Consider the following 19,771-nt stretch of genomic DNA (forward strand, 5'->3'; position numbering starts at 1 on the left):
AGAATGTTTAACGACACCCCAGCACGAAAAATGCATCGGCTATTGGGTGTCAAACTATGGTAATGCAAACAAATAAAGTGATGATCAACATCAATATAACAATTCAAGATTTAAAGAACTGTGCAGTGTAAAGAACTGTGCAAAAATACAAATATCAAAGATAGATACTGACTTTTACTCAATTTCAATTGTGCTGTATTGGCCATTCTCAAAGAGAATGTTACACCCCTGCACCACGGTGCGGTTACAGCACGCGCAGGGGTCCTAAGGACCATTTCAGGGCCATCTCGGATTTAAATGATTATGCAATATCTCAGTTAGCATATGTTGTAAATGTGTTCCTTGGTGAATAAAACCCCCTCAATTCCTAACTTCACAATCTTCCTATAGTTGATGTAAAATAAAATAAATTTCAATTTACTTGTTCTGACTACTATAGTGGTGGCCATCTTGGGTGTAAATAATGTTGCAATGTCTTGATTAGCTGGGAGTAATTCAATATGAATCCTCTGACACTTGGAACATTGTCATGAACATCAACAGTTTCTCATTATTGATAAAGTATTGGAGATGTTTCCAGTTCTGTTTTGACAGCCATCTTGGACGCCATCTTGAATATTTCAAAAAGGATACCAAATTACACCTCTCGGGTCCTTAATCAACACTTACGACAGATGCAAAAACCACAAACAATATTGTGTGTACTTATCTACAAGCTTTATGAGTGCTTTAGTAAACACTAAAACATGGATTTTTCAGATTGTTCGACCACCTGAATGATAAATGTTAAAAAGTGATAACTAGGTAAAGCTATCCTCTTGGAAAGTCTATCATGCATGTTTGTTTTTTCCTAGGGTGTACTAAAACAATTATAACAGTTTTGTTTGGTGCCCTCGGATGGTACCAATTTTTGGTCTGGCTCATGGACTATATACGCTGAGAAATACATCATATCTTAATGAATGTGTTCTGTGTTACACAGTGTAATTCGATATACCACACGTTAGTAATTGGTATTTCGCTCGTTCTTCGGAAGTTTCCGTAAGCTACAACCAGAGTGTACGATAAACACACTGTTTGTATCAACAAGTGGCATTTTAAAAGGACATTCCTGAGTTTGCTGCATTTAAGATGTTATCGACTAATAAAATATTTCTACAATTAAACTTACATGTTAAATATATTTTCTTGTTTAGAATATCAATGTCTGTATATTCAATGTGTTTCTGGTCGTCTTAATATTTGTAAGAAGCCCAATCTGGATTTTGTCTTCAAATAATTTCGTATGTACGAAAAGAAATATTTTAGGAAATAAAATTACTTTTAACCTTGTACAAATATTAGAACCACCAGAAACACGCTTAATATACAGCCACTTATATTTTATGCAGAAACATTATATATATATATATTATACTCTTCAAAAGAAGAAACGCAAAACCACATTGTCGTAACATTTGAAGAATTGATTTAATTATTGAATGGTGAGTCCGATAATTACCAAATGTTGCAGGATTGTTCACAATTCACTCTAGTCCATTGTGAGTAAGTGATAGGACACATCACCAAGGTCAATGTCATCTGGAGTCAATACCGGGTGTGGCCTCCGCGTGTGTTGACAACTGCCTGGCACCGCCTGCCCATTGAAGCAATCAGAGTACGGATGACGTCCCGGGGGATGGTGGCCCACTCGGCCTGCAAGGCTGCTGCCAGCTCGGGCAGGGTCTGGGGCTGTGGTTGTCGCTGTCGGAGGCGTCGGTCCAACTCGTCCCATAGATGCTCAATTGGGTTCAAATCCGGTGATATCGATGGCCAAGGAAGGACATTAATGTTGTTGTTCTGTAGGAAAGCCGTTGTGAGACGTGCTGTGTGAGGCCTGGCGTTGTCATGTTGGAACACTGCGTTGGCGTTGGCCATAACTGGAACGATGTGTGGCCGGAGGATCTGGTCAATGTAGCCCTGTGCATTCAGGTTGCCCTGCACGTGGACCAGGTCAGTTCTGCCAGTGTGTGAGATGGCTGCCCACACCCATGACACTACCCCCGCCGAATCTGTCCACTTCCTGCACGCAGTTTGCCGCATAACGTTCACCACGACGCCTATACACGCGACATCTTCCATCATGACGTCGGAGCAGAAATCGGGACTCGTCACTGAACCACACCTGTCTCCATCACAGTTGAGGCCATTGTCGATGAATCTGGCACCACTGCAGTCGGAGTCGACGGTGTTGTGGTGTTAAGATGACACCTCGAACTGGACGTCTGGCACGAATTCCTACCTCACGTAGGCGGTTCCGTACGGTCTGGTCGGATATCCTGCGCAAACCTGGTATTGCTGTGGCTGTGGAGGTGGCAGTAGTCAATCGTTCCCGAAGGTGGCGTACCCGGATGTAGCGGTCCTGCCCGGGGGTAGTGACCCGTGGTCGACCGGATCTAGGGAGGTCACGTGTTGATCCATGTTGCTGGTAACGGTCCCACAGTCTGGAGATGGTGCTTGGGGACACATGGAATGCCCTGGCAACGGCCGTTCTGGATTCGCCTGCGTCTAGTCGGCCGATGGCATTGTTTCTCTGCGGTTCACTGAGACGTGGCATGTCCTGGATTGTAAACTGTCGGCCAGATACAGAGGCCAGGCAAGCGAACACCCTGCACTTTTATACTGTCGGTGTTCATGTTGTACGTGCAGACAACGCACGTGCAGTGGTGACATGGTTTGCACGTGGCTGCGTTTTTGCGAATATTCACATTTTGGAACTTTATTGTACAGTAGCTGCGTTTTATCGAATGTAACCGTTGGAATGTGTTTGGGACATGCAATGACCTTATATTCACAAAGCATGAACCGGTAGGAAACATAAAATCGGAGTTATAACCCATTTGTACCCTTTTGCGTTTCTTTTTTTGAAGAGTATATCTATATGAAATGAAATAAGCCCTACTTAGTTTGAACAGTATAGCATTGTAGACGAGAATACGGCTTTAATAACAGCTCAGAATATTCATAATTGATTACTCAGTCACTCGTAAATATTTAACATGGTAGGAGTGCCACTTGGTACTTGGACAGCGGCGGATCAAAAAACTTTAAGGGTGGGGTGAGGAGGGTGTTAATAGTATTGAAATATCGATAGGAGACCTTTGCAAAATCGCAGATCTATTCTTCCCCAAATATTACCCCAGGGGCGTAGCATGATCTGGACCTGGGGATGGGGGGAGGGGGGGGGGGGCGTTCGAATATGAACCAAGTGGACCCTTTTTCTATTTTGGTTTTGCATCACCAGAAACTCCATATGTATAAACCTGTATGTTTTAGTTCTTAGAGCGGACCACTTGCTTCAGCGGGGGTTGGGCGGGGGGGGGGGGGGGGTCGTCCGAACCCCCCCCCCCCCCCCAGCCTACGCCCCAGCCAATAGCTGGACACAAGATGGAAAACAGGACATGTTTTTTAAAAAAGGTTTTTGTACGTGCCTGAACCTCTTTTGGATATAGGCACCAGGAACGTAGGAACGATGTCTGGAGTGGTGGTCACAATCTCTAGTGAGGGGGCCACTAATTCTGGTAGCGCGCGTGTGTGTGTGCGTGGCTGTGCGTGCGTGTGCGTGTGTGTGTGTGGGGTGGCACAAGCCACATTGTTATCTCTATATTGAGTAGGACAAATTGTAATCAAGTTGGTGTGTGTGAGATGGGGTGGGGGGGGGGCGTACAGGTTTCCATCATAGACGTTTCCTAAGGGCCTGTGCACCCTCCCCCTGTATCAGCTCATGGACAGTGGTTAACTTTAAAATGTTTTAACGGTCAACAACCAGCTGTGAAAAGAATGACGCATTCGCATTTAATAATAAGTATTATCGTAATAATCACACACTCATTTGGAAATTCTGGCGATTTGTTTGAAAAAACAAAGAGCATTATTAAATGATCACCAAATGCCAATGCCAAACGAACAAAGGATTCACACAGCGGTGAAGTGTTTGACATTTAAATGTAGCAGGGTTCTACACTAACAAGTCCACGCTTAAAAGATCGTTCACTCGAGATAATGACGAAATTGAGGATGTAATTATGGAGAGTAGTTTGCCGCTGCTGCAATTGTGACGTCAATTATTTGAACAATATATATGAAGTCTCTCCGCCTTTCATCTGGACTTAGTAGGCTAACATTGTGGGTGTCGAGTTTCAAACTTCAGATCCGGTAAGAAAGCTTTAAATCATTGTGAGACCTTTTATGTTTAATTTGTTTTTATTTTTATTAATTTATTTGATTGATTGATTTTATTTACTTCTTTATTTTATTTTATTTTATTTTATTTTATATATTATATTAATTAATTAATTAATTTATCTGTTTAGTCAATCTGATTAAAATTAGCTCTACTGGTCTACCAGTAGATCTAACAGCATTGCATAGACTCCGATGTCCAGGTGACATTTCATCTATAAATAACAATTTAATAGTAATTAACCAGTGGAGCTAATTTTAATTAGATTGCTATTTATTCGATGTTTTATTTACTTATTTACTTATTTATTTATTATATATCGGCTTTATCATGCGAAGATCAGAATGGCGAAGACCGCGAATCTTTGCCGATCGACTTTCACCATTCGACCCGAGCAAGATAAAGTATATCTTAAAGCGAGCGAACTTTATATGGTGGTCGGGTCATTAGTTCCGGACAAATACATTAAAGAGACATTCCTGAGTTTGCTGCACGTTTTAAGTTGTTATCGACTAACAGAGACTTTTTAACGATTGTAATTACATATCAAATATATTGTTCTGCATAACATATTAGTGGCTGTATATTAAACGTGTTTCTGATCGTTCCAATATTTGTACTAGGTTAAATTTCATTTTATTTCCAAACATTTAATTTTTTTCGTATGTACAAAATTATTTGAAGACAAAATCCAGTTTGGGCTTCTTACAAATATTAAGACGACCAAAAACACATTGAATATACAAACACTGATATTCTAAACAAGAAAATATATTTAATAGGTAAGTTTAGTCGTAGAAATATTTTATTAGTCGGAAGCATCTTACAATGCAGCAAACTCAGGAATGTCCCTTTAAAACTGCATGTACTTATCTTATTTATCATGCAATCCACATAAAACGAAAATTTAATGAAGTGAACTGTTCTATTTCATAACTTTACACTGGATGTCAAACCAGGCCCGTAGGAACGACTTTGGGTGGGGGAGACACTCACTATATCTAATTTTGGTTACAATGGCAAACATTAATGTGATAAAATCGTTTCCGGCTCCCCTCGTTCCTACGGGCCTGCAAACATTTGGTAATTTTAACATATAGTCTTAGATAGTTAACCCGCTACATATTTTCCATTAGTATCAAGGAATCTTTTATATGTACCAAAGAAAGAAAGAAAGAAATGTTTTATTTAACGATGCACTCAACACATTTTATTTACGGTTATATGGCGTCAGACACATGACCAAGGACCACACAGATTTTGAGAGGAAACCCGCTGTCGCCACTTCATGAGCTACTCTTTCCGATTAGCAGCAAGGAATCTTTGATTTGCGCTTCCCACAGGCAGGATAGCACAAACCATGGCCTTTGTTGAACCAGTTATAGAGCACTGGTCGGTGCAAATGGTTTACACCTACGCATTGAGCCTTGCGGAGCACTCACTCAGGGTTTGGAGTCGGTATCTAGATTAAAAATCCAATGCCTCGACTGGGATCCGAACCCAATACCTACCAGCCTGTTGACCGATGGCCTAACCACAACGCCACCGAGGCCGGTTATATGTACCATCCCACAGGCCTTCGATATACGCTTAATATAAGCTATGTCACACCCCGTCTGCTGCGGAGGTTCGAACACACGAACCAAACACCCCAGGAGAGCCCTTTACAGAACAGGTTCTTGTTTTACGAAACGATCTTAGCGCTAAGATCACCTTAAGTGTATAAGGTAGTAATGTACTTAATGTGATCACAGCCCTAAGATCGCTTCGAATGTAAAGGTACTGACAGTTACATATGTAGTAGCATCATCGTTTTGGAACAAATGACAACTGCATTGTTTTGGGTTAAAGGCTGTTTAATGGCTGACAAGTTTCCATTTTTATATCACCCTGTAACAATATAATTAAAATACAATATAACAATACATTCATTATTCATATATAAATCTCAGGATACACAATACATAATATTCCATCATTTAAATAATAGTATTTAACATGACATGACATATTAAAGTAATTAATGCATAATACAAAATATGTCTTATGATTACAACAGACATAGTTATAATACATACATACATAATATACATTATCACTCACATGTCCAAATAATGATTTAACATATGTCTCCATTATCACAAATTACAATACACAAGATATTATAAATCATGTGAAATACATACATGTCCTGAAATAAGAATTATATTATAAAAATACATATACAAATATATTACATACCAAGTATGTGACACCAGGGCAAATGGAACTGGTCACACTTAAAAGCATTGACATATCTGCATAAAAGAATTACAATAATAAATAACCACGCAGACATGTTAAGTTTCATAAAATATATAATAAAATACAACAATCTCTAAAGTGTTCATCACCAGAAACATACACTAGCACACATTGCATTCATATTAAATTATGTTTATCACATATTTAGATTTAGATTAATCAAATTACTGAATTAATAAGAATTAATATTACTGACAGTTACATATAAAGTTATAAAGTAATATATAGTTAAATATTATAGCGTAGCACAGGTACTGACAGTTACATACAAAGTAGGACGAGTTAGAATGTACAAAGTAAGATGAGTTACAATGTACAGGTACTGACAGTTACATACAAAGTAGGATGAGTTAGAATGTACAGGTACTGACAGTTACATACAAAGTAGGACGAGTTAGAATGTACAGGTACTGACAGTTACATACAAAGTAGGACGAGTTAGAATGTACAGGTACTGACAGTTACATACAAAGTAGGACGAGTTAGAATGTACAGGTACTGACAGTTACATACAAAGTAGGACGAGTTAGAATGTACAGGTACTGACAGTTACATACAAAGTAGGACGAGTTAGAATGTACAAAGTAATGACAGTTACATACAAAGTAGGATGAGTAGAATGTACAGTGTACGATGAGTTAGAATGTACAAAGTAGGATGAGTTAGAATGTACAGGTACTGACAGTTACATACAAAGTAGGATGAGTTAGAATGTACAGGTACTGACAGTTACATACAAAGTAGGATGAGTTAGAATGTACAGGTACTGACAGTTACATACAAAGTAGGACGAGTTAGAATGTACAAAGTAGGATGAGTTAGAATGTACAGGTACTGACAGTTACATACAAAGTAGGATGAGTTAGAATGTACAGGTACTGACAGTTACATACAAAGTAGGATGAGTTAGAATGTACAGGTACTGACAGTTACATACAAAGTAGGATGAGTTAGAATGTACAGGTACAGTACATACAAAGTAGGATGAGTTAGAATGTACAGGTACTGACAGTTACATACAAAGTAGTTAGAATGTACAGGTACTGAAGGTTACATACAAAGTAGGATGAGTTAGAATGTACAGGTACTGACAGTTACATACAAAGTAGGATGAGTTAGAATGTACAGGTACTGACAGTTACATACAAAGTAGGATGAGTTAGAATGTACAGGTACTGACAGTTACATACAAAGTAGGATGAGTTAGAATGTACAGGTACTGACAGTTACATACAAAGTAGGACGAGTTAGAATGTACAGGTACTGACAGTTACATACAAAGTAGGACGAGTTAGAATGTACAAAGTAAGATGAGTTAGAATGTACAGGTACTGACAGTTACATACAAAGTAGGATGAGTTAGAATGTACAGGTACTGACAGTTACATACAAAGTAGGATGAGTTAGAATGTACAGGTACTGACAGTTACATACAAAGTAGGACGAGTTAGAATGTACAAAGTAAGATGAGTTACAATGTACAGGTACTGACAGTTACATACAAAGTAGGATGAGTTAGAATGTACAGGTACTGACAGTTACATACAAAGTAGGATGAGTTAGAATGTACAGGTACTGACAGTTACATACAAAGTAGGACGAGTTAGAATGTACAGGGTACTGACAGTTACATACAAAGTAGGACGAGTTAGAATGTACAGGTACTGACAGTTACATACAAAGTAGGATGAGTTAGAATGTACAGGTACTGACAGTTACATACAAAGTAGGACGAGTTAGAATGTACAGGTACTGACAGTTACATACAAAGTAGGACGAGTTAGAATGTACAAAGTAAGATGAGTTAGAATGTACAGGTACTGACAGTTACATACAAAGTAGGATGAGTTAGAATGTACAGGTACTGACAGTTACATACAAAGTAGGACGAGTTAGAATGTACAGGTACTGACAGTTACATACAAAGTAGGATGAGTTAGAATGTACAGGTACTGACAGTTACATACAAAGTAGGACGAGTTAGAATGTACAAAGTAAGGTACAGGTACTGACAGTTACATACAAAGTAGGACGAGTTAGAATGTACAGGTACTGACAGTTACATACAAAGTAGGATGAGTTAGAATGTACAGGTACTGACAGTTACATACAAAGTAGGATGAGTTAGAATGTACAGGTACTGACAGTTACATACAAAGTAGGATGAGTTAGAATGTACAGGTACTGACAGTTACATACAAAGTAGGATGAGTTAGAATGTACAGGTACTGACAGTTACATACAAAGTAGGACGAGTTAGAATGTACAGGTACTGACAGGTACATACAAAGTAGGACGAGTACAGGTACTGACAGTTACATACAAAGTAGGATGAGTTAGAATGTACAGGTACTGACAGTTACATACAAAGTAGGACGAGTTAGAATGTACAGGTACTGACAGTTACATACAAAGTAGGACGAGTTAAAATGTACAAAGTAAGATGAGTTAGAATGTACAGGTACTGACAGTTACATACAAAGTAGGATGAGTTAGAATGTACAGGTACTGACAGTTACATACAAAGTAGGATGAGTTAGAATGTACAGGTACTGACAGTTACATACAAAGTAGGACGAGTTAGAATGTACAGGTACTGACAGTTACATACAAAGTAGGATGAGTTAGAATGTACAGGTACTGACAGTTAATACAAAGTAGGATGAGTTAGAATGTACAGGTACTGACAGTTACATACAAAGTAGGACGAGTTAGAAAGTACAAAGTAAGATGAGTTAGAATGTACAGGTACTGACAGTTACATACAAAGTAGGACGAGTTAGAATGTACAGGTACTGACAGTTACATACAAAGTAGGACGATTTAGAATGTACAGGTACTGACAGTTACATACAAAGTAGGACGAGTTAGAATGTACAGGTACTGACAGGTACATACAAAGTAGGACGAGTTAAAATGTACAAAGTAAGATGAGTTAGAATGTACAGGTACTGACAGTTACATACAAAGTAGGATGAGTTAGAATGTACAGGTACTGACAGTTACATACAAAGTAGGATGAGTTAGAATGTACAGGTACTGACAGGTACATACAAAGTAGGACGAGTTAAAATGTACAAAGTAAGATGAGTTAGAATGTACAGGTACTGACAGTTACATACAAAGTAGGATGAGTTAGAATGTACAGGTACTGACAGTTACAGTACAAAATGTACAAAGTAGATAGTTAGAATGTACAGGTACTGACAGTTACATACAAAGTAGGATGAGTTAGAATGTACAGGTTACTGACAGTACTGACAGTTACATACAAAGTAGGACGAGTTAGAATGTACAGGTACTGACAGTACATACAAAGTAGGAGTTAGAATGTACAGGTACTGACAGTTACATACAAAGTAGGATGAGTTAGAATGTACAGGTACTGACAGTTACATACAAAGTAGGATGAGTTAGAATGTACAGGTACTGACAGTTACATACAAAGTAGGATGAGTTAGAATGTACAGGTACTGACAGTTACATACAAAGTAGGATGAGTTAGAATGTACAGGTACTGACAGTTACATACAAAGTAGGTACAAAGTAAGATGAGTTAGAATGTACAGGTACTGACAGTTACATACAAAGTAGGATGAGTTAGAATGTACAGGTACTGACAGTTACATACAAAGTAGGACGAGTTACAAATACTGACAGGTACATGTACAGTTAGGACAGTTACAATACAAAGTAGGATGAGTTAGAATGTACAGGTACTGACAGTTACATACAAAGTAGGATTAGAATGTACAGGTACTGACAGTTAAATGTACAGTACTGACAGTTACATACAAAGTAGGACAGTTAGAATGTACAGGTACTGACAGTTACAAAGTACATGAGTTAGAATGTACAGGTACTGAGTTACATACAAAGTAGATGAGTTAGTACAAAGTACTGACAGTTACATACAAAGTAGGACAAAGTAGTTTAGAATGTACAGGTACTGACAGTTACATACAAAGTAGGATGAGTTAGAATGTACAGGTACTGACAGTTACATACAAAGTAGGACGAGTTAGAACGTACAGGTACTGACAGTTACATACAAATTAGGACGAGTTAGAATGACAGGTACAGTAGGACGAGTTACAGTTACATACAAAGTAGGACGGTAGTTAGAATACAAAGTAGGATGAGTTAGAATGTACAGGTACTGACAGTTACATACAAAGTAGGATGAGTTAGAATGTACATACAAACAGGAGTACTACAAAGTAGGATGAGTTAGAATGTACAGGTACTGACAGTTACATTGATTTAACATATGTCTCCATTATCACAAATTACAATACACAAGATATTATAAATCATGTGAAATACATACATGTCCTGAAATAAGAATTATATTATAAAAATACATATACAAATATATTACATACCAAGTATGTGACACCAGGGCAAATGGAACTGGTCACACTTAAAAGCATTGACATATCTGCATAAAAGAATTACAATAATAAATAACCACGCAGACATGTTAAGTTTCATAAAATATATAATAAAATACAACAATCTCTAAAGTGTTCATCACCAGAAACATACACTAGCACACATTGCATTCATATTAAATTATGTTTATCACATATTTAGATTTAGATTAATCAAATTACTGAATTAATAAGAATTAATATTACACTGTACAGTTTATAAAGTTATAAAGAAATATATAATAATTACTTGTTATAAAGCATGATTTAGTCAATTACATTTACATTAAAGTATATGTTATTATAGCGTAGCGAAACAATAAATAACCTAACTATAACTAACCTTAAATCTTCTCTAGAAATATATTCCGATAAATTGAGCAAACATGAAGTATTAACTCCAGAAGAGCAAACTATAATGTGGACCACAATACCAGAAGTACACCAGTATTTAAGGAAACAGTGAACTGTACTAAGCTATCATTTCAGATAAGAACACTAAAACCACATCAGCTTACACTGTACCCAAGCTGGAAACAATAGGACAGGCGCGGTGCATGGGTGATAGTGCTATTGTTACTAAGTTGTACAAGGTGTCATACATGCTTGTGCAGTTTGTAACAAGCCAAGATACCTGAAAATAGTAATCAACTTGTCATTAAGAATAAAATAATTAAAGGTACACAATCTGTTGTAATTCATTACCTGTTTCTCATTGTGTAATTGTTTCATCGTTTAATGTTGTTTTTGTTTTTGTTTGTTTTGTTTTTTGTTTTAAATGACAGACCTTAGCTTTTTAAATCCTACAATATGTTTTTCACTATTAGAACCATTTAATTAAAAAAAAACAGAAAAAAAGAAGGAAAAAAAAGAAGGAAATCAGACATTTCTTAGCTCTTATTGTTTAGATGATAAATTTCTGTACAACCGAAATGTTTCTGGTCATCCTCCGCATGCCCTTGTCTCGTACGCTTATGGGGCCCACCGACAAGGACTGATTTTAGATCTGTCGCCTATGGTGGAACGTCCTCTGTAGACCCACAGGGTTTTTTTTTTTTTTTTTTTTTTTTTTTTTTTTTTTTTTTTTTTTTTTTTACAACACACACACACACTAGAGTATTAACGGCTAAGGCAAGTACTGTTTAATCTATAAGGAAAATACATATATAAAAAATCCCTTGCCAATAACAGAGAAATGTAGCGGCTTTTCTCTGATGACTACGTGTCAAAATGGGGCGGAACGTAGGTCAGTGGTACAGCGCTCGCTCAATGCGCGGTCGGTGTGGGATCGATCCCCGTCGATGGGCCCATTGGGATATTTCTCGTTCCAGCCAGGGTACCACGACTAGTATATCAAAGGCTGTGAGATGGTGCATATAAAAGATCCCTTGCTGCTAATCGAAAAGATTAGCCCATGAAGTGGCGACAGCGGGTTTACTCTCTCAATATATGTCTGACGCCATATAAACCGTAAATAAAATGTGTTGAGTGCGTCGTTGAATAAAACATTTCTTTACGTGTCAAAATAACAAATATTTGACATCTAATGGCCGATGATTAAGTAAACAAAGTGTTCTAGTAATGTCGTTACACAAGCCTCTAAAAATTAAATATTTGCGTAAACCATTTATCGGTTACGCAAAAATAAATTCAGGTAACCCATTTTTTGCTTTTTGCGTAACCCGTAATGTCCATGTAAATAATGTCCCAAATTTAATGCGCGAACAGACAATAGGTTACGCTGAATCAGATTTGCGTGAACGACGCGAGATCGAAACAATCGTTCTCGCAAAAGCAAACTTTATTTAATGCTTTACTTCTACTGTTTCAGAAACTGTGTCAGCCATGAACTCGCTAGTGGAACTTGCGGTCATTTTGTTAACCATAGGAACGCTGACTACCGGCGAGAGAACAGCTCTGGAATCGAACGTCAACAGTATGTTTGGATCGTGGGGGGATGAGCAACACTGTCCAGATGGTAGCTTCGCTATTGGCTTTATGATCAAGGTAATGCGTGACAATAGGGGCGGGTTTAGCAGGCACGGAGGAGCAGGGGGGAGGGGGGGGGGGGGGGGGGGGGGCTGAATAAAAAATATTACTGATAGTAAATGAAGAGATGAAGTTTACTCGTAAAATGCGAGTGCGAGTGCGAATAATTTTTACATGCTCATATACCACTAGATTTTCGAGCATGTCCGTCCCCGGGGCCTGTCTCTGGATAGCCAGGGGCTTGTCCCGGGACAGAAAAAAAAAATTAAGCGGACAATTTTGAAATTTACATCCAAAAATTAAATAGTGGGCCTTTAAAATTTTGATGCGCATCTCTAATTAATATAATTAATAAAGAAAATTCTACTCATTAAATTTGGTCGCTAGATTAGATTGGATGGTCAAACAGAATCGTAAAGTGCAGAAAATTGCATTTCAGAACATCTAATTTTGTTAATGTGTTGGTAATAAAGTTCCGTTTGTTTAACGACACCACTAGAGCACATGGATTTATTAATCATCGGCTATTGGATGCCATTCATTTGGTAATTCTGACATCTTTTAGTCTTAGTGTGAGCATGCAGCATGTTTGCATTAGAAGCCAGACATAATTTATATGCACCTCCCCACAGACAGAACAGCACATACCAGGGCCTTTGCTATACCAGTCGTGGGTAACTAGTTTGGACGGGGAAAAACCCAATCACAAAATGGTTTCCACCAAAAGGTTTTGATAATAATTCTCAGTATTGACATTAACTCATTTATTCAGAAAAAGAAAGAAGTGTTTTATTTTATGACGCACTCAACAGTGGACCCATTGGGCTATTTCTCGTTATAGCCAAAAGGCCGTGGTATGTACTACCCTGTTTGTGGGATGGTGCATATAAAAGATCCCTTGCTGCTAATCGAAAAGAGTAGCCCATGAAGTGGCGAAAGCCGGTTTCCTCTCTCAATATCTGTGTGGTCCTTAACCATATGTCTGACGCTATATAACCGTCTTCGGTGGGCCCATTGGGATATTTCTCGTTCCAGCCAGTGCACCACAACTGGTATACCAAAGGCCGTGGTATGTGCTATCCTGTCTGTGGGATGGTGCATATAAAATATCTCTTGCTGTTAGTCGAAAAGAGTAGCTCATGAAGTGGCGACAGCGGGTTTCCTCTCAATATCTGTGTGGTCCAAAATGTGTCGAGTGCGTCATTAAATAAAACATTTCCTTTCCTTTCCTATATAACCGTAAATAAAATGTGTTGTGTACGTCGTTAAATAAAACATTTCCTTTCCTTTCCTATATAACCGTAAATAAAATGTGTTGTGTACGTCGTTAAATAAAACATTTCCTTTCCTTTCCTATATTATCGTAAATAAAATGTGTTGAGTGCGTCGTTAAATAAAACATTCCTTCCTTCGTTATAGCCTGTGCACCACGACTGGTATATCAAAGGCCGTGGTATGTGTTATCCTATCTGTGGGATGGTGCATATAAGATATCCCTTGTTACAAATGGAAAAATGTAGCTGGTTTCCTCTCTAAGATTATAATAAAATGATGTCAAAATTACCAAATCTTAAAGGGGCATACATTAGTTTTTAAACACTAATGCATATTTTTTACTATTAGAGCCGTTTTTGATAACTGAAATCATACTTTATTTAGATTTTATGGTTTAGATTATCAATTTCTGCACATTCGAAATGTTTTTGGTCATCCTGTTATTTTCAATATCACAAAATGCATTTCTCATATTTTTAATAAACGCACGTGCGTCTGAGAAGTAACAGTTATGGAGTCGAGTTTTAGTCTATTTTTAGAGGGTATTTCACCATTTCAGTCACAGACTCGTGTTTCACTCAATTATAACTTTATCTAAATGTATTACAGGTTTGTAGATTAATTAAAGTTAGTGTTAATTTTCACGGGTTAACACAACACAACACATTTTAATTACTGTTGATCTGCACCTGGTTTCGGGTTTCCTCTCTTAGACTAAATAATTATGTCGAAATTACGAAATGTCTAACATCCAACAGGCGATGATAAATAGACCAATGTGCTCTAGTGGTGTCGTTAAACACGTTTTTTAAAATGACTGAATCTAGTCACATTCCTTTCTATAATTATGTCGAAATTACCAAATGTCTAACATCCAACAGCTGATGATAAGACCAATGTGCTCTAGTGGTGTCGTTAAACACGTTTTTTTAAAATTACTGAATCTAGTCACATTCCTTTCTATAATTATGTCGAAATTACGAAATGTCTAACATCCAATAGCCGATGATAAATATATCAATGTGCTCTAGTGGTGTCGTTAAACACGTTTTTTAAAATTACTGAATCTAGTCACATTCCTTTCTATAACTAGTCGAAATTACGAAATGTCTAACATCCAATAGCCGATGATAAATAGATCAATGAGCTCTAGTGCCCGGCCTGTGGCGTCGTTGAAGAAAAACTAACTTTTGATTGAACATTCCTTTCTTCTTCTTTTTTTTCACAGCAAGAAGGGCCACAAGGCAGGGGCGACGACACCGCAACGAACGGCGTGCGCCTGCTTTGTGACGACAATGACCATACATCGGTGACGTCGAAGGTCGGTGACTGGGGCAACTGGATCGCCGCGGAGACATGCGGCAACGGTCGACGCCTTTGGGGCTTCAAACTGAAGGTCGAGGAAAACCAAGTCTTTAGGGACGATACCGCAGTAAATGGCGTCAGCTTTATCTGCGGGGGAGGCGAGATACTCGAGTATCCTGGCAACTGGGGTCACTGGAGGGACTGGCACTACTGTCCCGTGGGACACGGCATCTGCGGCATAAAGACGAAGGTGGAAGGGAAGAAGATTATGATCTTTAATACGGACAACGTGGCGATGTCAGACATGACAGTCTATTGCTGTCCGATGGCCTGCCTACGGAGTGACTGCGGCAACCAACCACCTGCGTAAAACAACCAGGCTTGCGATTTTTACGAAGCTGGACCCATATTTTTGAAGCAATCTTAGCCTACGAAATCGTAAAAACCATCGTAAGCTATGACATCACTATGGTGTGAGCTGTAGTGACGTCACAATCTACGATGGTTTTATAATTTCGTAGCGCTAAGATGGCTTCGAAAATGTGGGCTCTGTCTTAGGGCTACGAATATATCGTAAAAAACTCATCGTAGGCTATAAAGTCACTACAGCACACGGCAAAGTGACGTCATAGTTTACGATCGCTTTACGAGTTCGTAGCTCTAAAGATAGCCTCTAGGGATTTTCGAAGCAATCTTAGTCTAGATCCCCCCCCCCCCAAAAAAAAAAAAAAAAAAACACAAAAAAAACCCAACCAAAAAACAAAAACAAAAAAACCTCGTTAATATTTGAAACGTGCGAGTTTTTAAAGGGACATACCCTAGTTTTTAAACACTAACGCATAATTTTGACTATTATAACCGTTTTTGATAACTTAAATCATACTTTAGTTAGATTTTATTGTTTAGATTATCAATTTCCGTACATTCGAAGTGTTTTAGGTCATCCTGGTGTTTTTAATATCACAAAATGCATTTATCATATTTTTAAAAGCGCACGTGCGTCTGAGAAGTAACATTTATGGAGTCGAGTTTTAGTCTATTTTTAGAGGATATTTCACCATTTCAGTCACAAACTCATGTTTCACGCAATTGTAACTTTATCCAAATGTGTTATAGGTTTGTAGATTAACTAAACTTAGTATTAATTTTCACGGGTTGAAACTAGGGTATGTCCCTTTAAACTGTGATTCATAACCATAATTGATGTCAGTCAAAAAAGCTTTGGACCTGAAGGATGTTAAAAACAACACAATCACGATCAGCTCACTTTTATCCCACTTTGCTATTGTCCATGAAATTTGTTGTATTCAAATGGTTCAAAAGCTTTTCAGCAATAAATGATATTTCTACCTAATACGTATATTGTTGCTTGATGTTGTAACATTTTTGTTGTTGTAATGTTGGATTTTATTTTTTTTATTTTTTTTATTTGGTGTTAACTTAAAAAAAAAATTGTGGTTGGGGTAGTGGGTAGATAATGGTCCTATTGTTATTGTTTTTGTTATCGTATCTGGCCGTATTATTTTTAATAATGGTGGTAGTCATTTTTGTAGGTTGGTATTGTTTCCGGAAAGTCAGAATGGTCTTGGACATATACTACAATACATAATTTGACACCCACCTCGGTAGTCGTTAGGTCGGTTAGATCAATGATCTTAAGGCTGGTAAGTAATGAGATGCAAGTTCAATGTAAGGATGTAAGTTCAAAGTATGGATGTAAGTTCAACGTAGCGATGTAAGTTCAATGTGGAGATGCAAATTCAATGTAAGTTCAATGTAGGGAAGTAAGTTCAATGTGATATGTAAGTTCAATGTGAGATGTAAGTTCAATGTAGGGAAGTAAGTTCAATGTGAGATGTAAGTTCAATGTGATATGTAAGTTCAATGTGACATGTAAGTTCAATGTAGGGAAGTAAGTTCAATGTGAGATGTAAGTTCAATGTGAGATGCAAGTTCAATGTGGACATGTAAGTTCAATGTCAGATGTAAGTTCAATGTGGAGATGTAAGTTCAATGTAGGGATGTAAGTTCATTGTGAGATGTAAGTTCAATGTAGGGATGTAAGTTCAATGTGAGATGTAAGTTCAATGTGGAGATGTAAGTTCAATGTAGGGATGTAAGTTCAACGTGTAGATGTAAGTTCAACGTGGAGATGTAAGTTCATTGTAGGGATGTAAGTTCAATGTAGGGATGTAAGTTCAATGTAGGGATGTTTGTTCAATGTAATATGCAAGTTCAATGTGGAGATGTAAGTTCAGTGTGGAAATGTAAGTTCAATGTGAGATTAAATTTAATTTAGAGATGTAAGTTCAATGTGGAGATGTAACTTCAGTGTGAAGATGTAAGTTCACTGCATCGATTTCTCTCTCATTAATCACTAACAGCTAACAAGAGGAGGCCGCGCAGACAACTGAATTGTATGTCCTGGACAGCGTACTTGAATTGTAATAAACACGAGAGAGAGAGAGAGAGAGAGAGAGAGAGAGAGAGAGAGAGAGAGAGAGAGAGAGAGAGAGAGAGAGAGAGAGAGAGAGAGAGAGAGATATGATACGACTGCCTCGTACGAGAATAGCCGACTTACAAGTCAAACTTTACAATTTGTTCCGTTGGTTATGCAGTATCATGCGACGTCGTCTTAAGTCTACACGCCAGTGAACAATGACTTTGACAGGGTTGCTGTACTATCTTTATTATGCGAGGCTGAGAAAAGGACCGGTATCAACGCACAGTACAAACACGAGACTGTGACAAGATAGCACGACAACATTCAAGGAAGGTGCACCTCGGGTGGCCATTGCGATGGTGCTGAATAATGCTAGGCTCAGACTGTCAACTATCAGCAGAAAGTTGGCCAACTCGACGGTTGCGTTGTAATTTCCCCAATTCCCGATTACAACGGGTGCGCTCTATTTGATTATCTGTAACGCACCTGTCCTTGGCTTCCTCCGGCTTCCAAAGAGAATAACTAAAATGTCAAACACTTCAAACAGAGTCAGAACACTGCCTCCAAGACACAGCCCGATACTGCCGCCAATATCACCTGACAAATAGAGAAAAACATTCACTATACAACAGATCATGAGTGAGAATGAGCGTCAAGACACTGTATGCAATATACAGCCCAATACTGCCGCCAATATCACCTGATAAATAGAGAAAAACATTCACTATACAACAAATAATGTTATAGAATCAAACAGCGTCAAGACACTGCCTCCAAGACACAACCCGATACTGCCGCCAATATCACCTGTGATAAATAGAGAAAAACATTCACTATACAACTGATCATGAGTGAGAATGAGCGTCAAGACACTCTCTGAAATATACAACCCAATACCGCTGCCAATATCACCTGATAAATAGAGAAAAACATTCACTATACAACAAATAATGTTATAGAATCAAACAGCGTCAAGACACTGCCTCCAAGACACAGCCCGATACTGCCGCCAATATCACCTGTTAAACAGAGAAAAACATTCACTATACAACAAATGATTAATGAGAATGAGCGCCAAGACACTCCGCAACATACAACCCAATACTGCCGCCAATTTTGTATGCGATAAAGTATAGAAATGTTCTGTCCGAAAGTCTGTGATATTTGCTTCCAAAGAGAATAGCTAAAATGTCAATATCACCTGATAAATAGAGAAAAACATTCACTATACAACAGATCATGATAAACGGACATTCCTGAGTTTGTTGCACTGTAAGATGTTTCCGACTAATAAAATATTTCTACGATTAAACTTACATATTAAATATATTTTTTTGTTTAGAATATCAGTGTCTGTATATTCAATGTGTTTCTGGTCGTCTTAATATTTGTAAGATGCCCAAACTTGTCTTCAAATAATTTCGTAGGTACGACAAAAAATATATTTTATGAAATAAAATGAAATTTAACCTAGTACAAATAGAACAAGTAGAACGACCAGAAATACGTTTAATATACAGCCACTAATATTTTATGCAGAAAAATATATTTGATATGTAATTACAGTCGTTAAAAAGTCTCTGTTAGTCGATAACATCTTAAAAAGTGCAGCAAACTCAGGAATGTCCCTTTAAGGTCTGCTATCATGAGGTACGGCCATGTGCGTTGTGTACAGATGGACTGCCATTCACAAGAGCAAATAATCCTTTATTCCTAGAATTACCCTATCTGGCGTAAATCCAGGAATGATTTTTATTATTACGATGAAATAGCATTTTTTCCCTTTATTTTGTATTTTAT

The 19,771-nt window shown here is 37.8% G+C and overlaps 1 protein-coding gene across 1 annotated transcript; it reads left to right on the top strand.

Moving 5' to 3' along the window:
- Positions 1-4,078: 4,078 nt before the first annotated feature.
- On the top strand, positions 4,079-16,453 carry LOC121385231 (vitelline membrane outer layer protein 1 homolog). The gene is made up of 3 exons (XM_041515813.1): positions 4,079-4,194; positions 12,791-12,966; positions 15,452-16,453. The coding sequence occupies exons 2-3, from the start codon at positions 12,805-12,807 to the stop codon at positions 15,896-15,898; spliced, it is 609 nt and encodes a 202-aa protein (XP_041371747.1). The 5' UTR covers positions 4,079-4,194; positions 12,791-12,804; the 3' UTR covers positions 15,899-16,453.
- The last annotated feature ends 3,318 nt before the right edge of the window (positions 16,454-19,771 follow it).

This window comes from Gigantopelta aegis, chromosome 11, assembly GCF_016097555.1.
Source record: "Gigantopelta aegis isolate Gae_Host chromosome 11, Gae_host_genome, whole genome shotgun sequence".
NCBI classification, from domain to species: Eukaryota; Metazoa; Mollusca; class Gastropoda; order Neomphalida; family Peltospiridae; genus Gigantopelta; species Gigantopelta aegis.